At 31.4% G+C, this 3,038-nt stretch overlaps 1 protein-coding gene across 1 annotated transcript; it reads right to left on the bottom strand.

Moving 5' to 3' along the window:
• Positions 1–1,149: 1,149 nt before the first annotated feature.
• LOC127866569 (uncharacterized) lies at positions 1,150–2,512 on the bottom strand. The gene is made up of 2 exons (XM_052407192.1): positions 2,371–2,512; positions 1,150–2,078 (listed from the first exon to the last, which is right to left on the bottom strand). Exons 1-2 carry the CDS (start codon positions 2,496–2,498, stop codon positions 1,835–1,837), a joined length of 372 nt encoding a protein of 123 aa, XP_052263152.1. The 5' UTR covers positions 2,499–2,512; the 3' UTR covers positions 1,150–1,834.
• Between the last annotated feature and the right edge of the window lie 526 nt (positions 2,513–3,038).

Here is a 3,038-nt window from a genome sequence, read left to right as displayed (position 1 = left end):
TATTCAAAGAAAATATCCACAATCTATTATAAATACAGGTATTAAAAAAGCACTTTCCATCCCTAAACATGAATTACTTTCAAAATCAACACAAAAAGACAAGAATAATATAATTCCATTTATTTCAACACAAAATCCAAAAAATAAAGAACTGTTTGGCGTATTAAAAAACAACATTGACATTTTACAAACAGACCCGGTTATGAATAAAATAATTTCAAATCAGAAGATAATAAAATGTAAGCGACAACCACCTAATTTAAAACGTCTGTTAACCAAATCTTACTTTTCATCTCAAGAACCAAGAGTATCCAAATGTAATGACCCTAGATGCGCCCTGTGTGGTTATATTATTGAAGGGAATTCTTTTGATTTTAATGGCAAAATGTTCAAAATAAAAACTAATATGTCATGTGATGTACAAAATGTGATTTATGTATTAGTATGCAATGGATGCAAACAATATTATATAGGCCAAACTGGCGATAAACTTAGAAATAGGCGATCTGTCCAAAAACAACAAATGCGAGACCCCTCAACAAGACAGATGCCTTTAAGTAAACATTTAGATGAATGTTCACATAATGAACCAAAATTTAAAATATTTCCATTTTATAAGCTATTTTCGAACAATATTTCAGCTAGGTTAGCAAAAGAACAACATTTTATACATGTATTTAAACCCAAATTAAATTTCATTTAATATTTATTGACGTTATGACGTCATAATTGATATGACGTTATCTCCATGACATTTTGACGTTGTAATATATTGTATTATGCCCTGATGAGCTATGCGAAACGCGTTGGCAATCAATATATGTTTAAAATCCCAGACACGTGTTTTTACTTTTATTATATATATATATATATATATATATATATATATATGGGCCGTGTCGCGGCAAAACCTGTATTCGTGACAAAATTTCACATTTTTTGTTTTCTATGGATTGATAAAGACTGTTTTGTGCTTGTTATTATGATACCAAATTTATAGATAAAGCCCCATTACTTACTGAGAAATTTGTATTTTAGTAACAGCACTGCAGAGGTGTTTTGACGTTAACAACGTTAACAACGTTTTCAAGTAAACCGCATTCAGATGTATGTTACATCAAAATCCACACTTATAAACAAGACATGAAATAACATTTAAGAACACATTTATTTTGTTAAAAATATATTATCAGGTATCTATTTGTTTTAAAAATAGTTGTGATTAACATTAATCTGTAATCTAGCATACGTTGCTTAGCAACAAAGTCCACTTATATTTACATCGACCAGCAAACCATACAGTTTAAATCATTTTTTTCTAAACCAATCTCACATATTTTCACAACATATCATTTAGTTTTTCATAGGAATGCACACATCAAAACAAACATTATCAATTACACCATTAATACATAAACCAACAATATCCAATAATAATAATAATAATAAAAATAATTTCATTGTGTTGAAATGTTAGATTTTTATTTCCCAAAAGTGCTTTTCCTAACAATTAAGAGTCGAGTAATCTTTAATAATTTTTATAATTATTCTTAGCATGTTCACAATTTATTTATCGTACAGCTTATATTGTATGCAGAATTCTTCGTTTGCCTTGAATTCTATAGAAACGAACAGAAGTGAATACAAATATTTCATTTGATATGAAAAAGTGTTATTTAAATGTGTTATAAATAAACCAATGTATTCAAACAGACATTGAAGGATATTCAAAAAGAAGTGAAGAATAAGTTTGAAGTTATTTGTCATTCGCCTGTAAATTTTGACAGTATAATGTGTGTAATCTTTCGCCGTAGATGCGATGACATAACTATAGTTATGTTTCTGGGCAAGGGCAAGTAGCATCCTTGTTAGCATCGCTGAGATATGGCCTGACAACTTTGTACAAGTACTCCTGTCTGTTTCGGCTGAGTCTTTTGGCCTCTACAATCTGCGGTCGTTGGTATGGAATATGGACGCCATCCATAGCCACTGTAACCTTGACCTCTGGACATCCGACTCTCGTGCGCATTGTGACCACACCTGGCTCTTCCGTCGTCATGCGGAAGTACTGATATTGTCTGAAAATAAAAAAAATACTATTTTGGCAAACATTTTAAAACGTTTGGATAGGACACAAAATTATGATGCATTTGCGAATAATATTCATTTGCATTGGTAACTATAATTGAAGACAATGTGCATGGTTATGTCCGAGTTTTGTTTTTCTTTCGCCTTGTATTGCACTTTAGGAATTTTACACTTTTTGTTAAACAGCAGTATAAAACCGTTATACAGAAAAAAATATTAACAATTCTACTCAGTGTTGTGAACATTTTCAACCAATTATCATAGGCCTACGTTAGTAAATACCTTATCGCTGGTACAGGACAAAACAGTCGGGACAAAAACTCTTCCCAATCCCGCCAGTTCCATGCCGGATACCTCACTGCTTCATTGGATGCTGAGGACATATTCACCATCTGGGTCAATGAGTCCATTGTCTCAATGTTCGACCTCCCGAATTTCAATGATCAGATTGCTAGTATTGTTGGGAGAAGAAATGTAAACTCGATCTTATTCTACATGCTAAATAAATAAAACACTTAATACATAGAAAATTTACCTTTTTTTAAATTCTTACACATACAACAAAGGCGGCTTTTAGGTACCTGTAAAGTTTCTTTAAATGCCCAAATCCACTGTCAACCAGACACCTGGCATGCCCTGGTATTTGCATGTGGTATTCTATCACGTCATGTCTGCCGGTCATCACACGCCATGTGAAATAGCCAATGAGGTAGCGGTTCTTGTTCTGACCTGTAAAATATTACAGACCATATGCTTACATTCTAAAAATACATACTAAAACGTTACTATATTTTTTTTCTTTGTTATTAAGGTAACGTTACACATTATGTTAAGCCTACTTTAAAAGAAAAATCAAACAATTATTACCATATGCTATATAGTCATAGATAAAAATAATGTTTAATAGTTAAGAACAAAATATTTACTCATATGTTTGAAATATTTATTAA

Source organism: Dreissena polymorpha, chromosome 2 (assembly GCF_020536995.1).
Source record: "Dreissena polymorpha isolate Duluth1 chromosome 2, UMN_Dpol_1.0, whole genome shotgun sequence".
Taxonomy (NCBI): Eukaryota; Metazoa; Mollusca; class Bivalvia; order Myida; family Dreissenidae; genus Dreissena; species Dreissena polymorpha.
The sequence above is the reverse complement of the archived record's forward strand: the minus strand, read 5'-3'. Positions and strand labels throughout refer to the sequence as shown.

Coding starts and splice junctions, on each gene's coding strand:
- LOC127866569 (XM_052407192.1), bottom strand. CDS start 2,498: ATGGACTCATTGACCCAGATGGTGAATATGTCCTCAGCATCCAATGAA. Junction 2,079..2,370: donor TGTCCTGTACCAGCGATAAG/GTATTTACTAAC, acceptor TTTTATTTTCAG/ACAATATCAGTACTTCCGCA.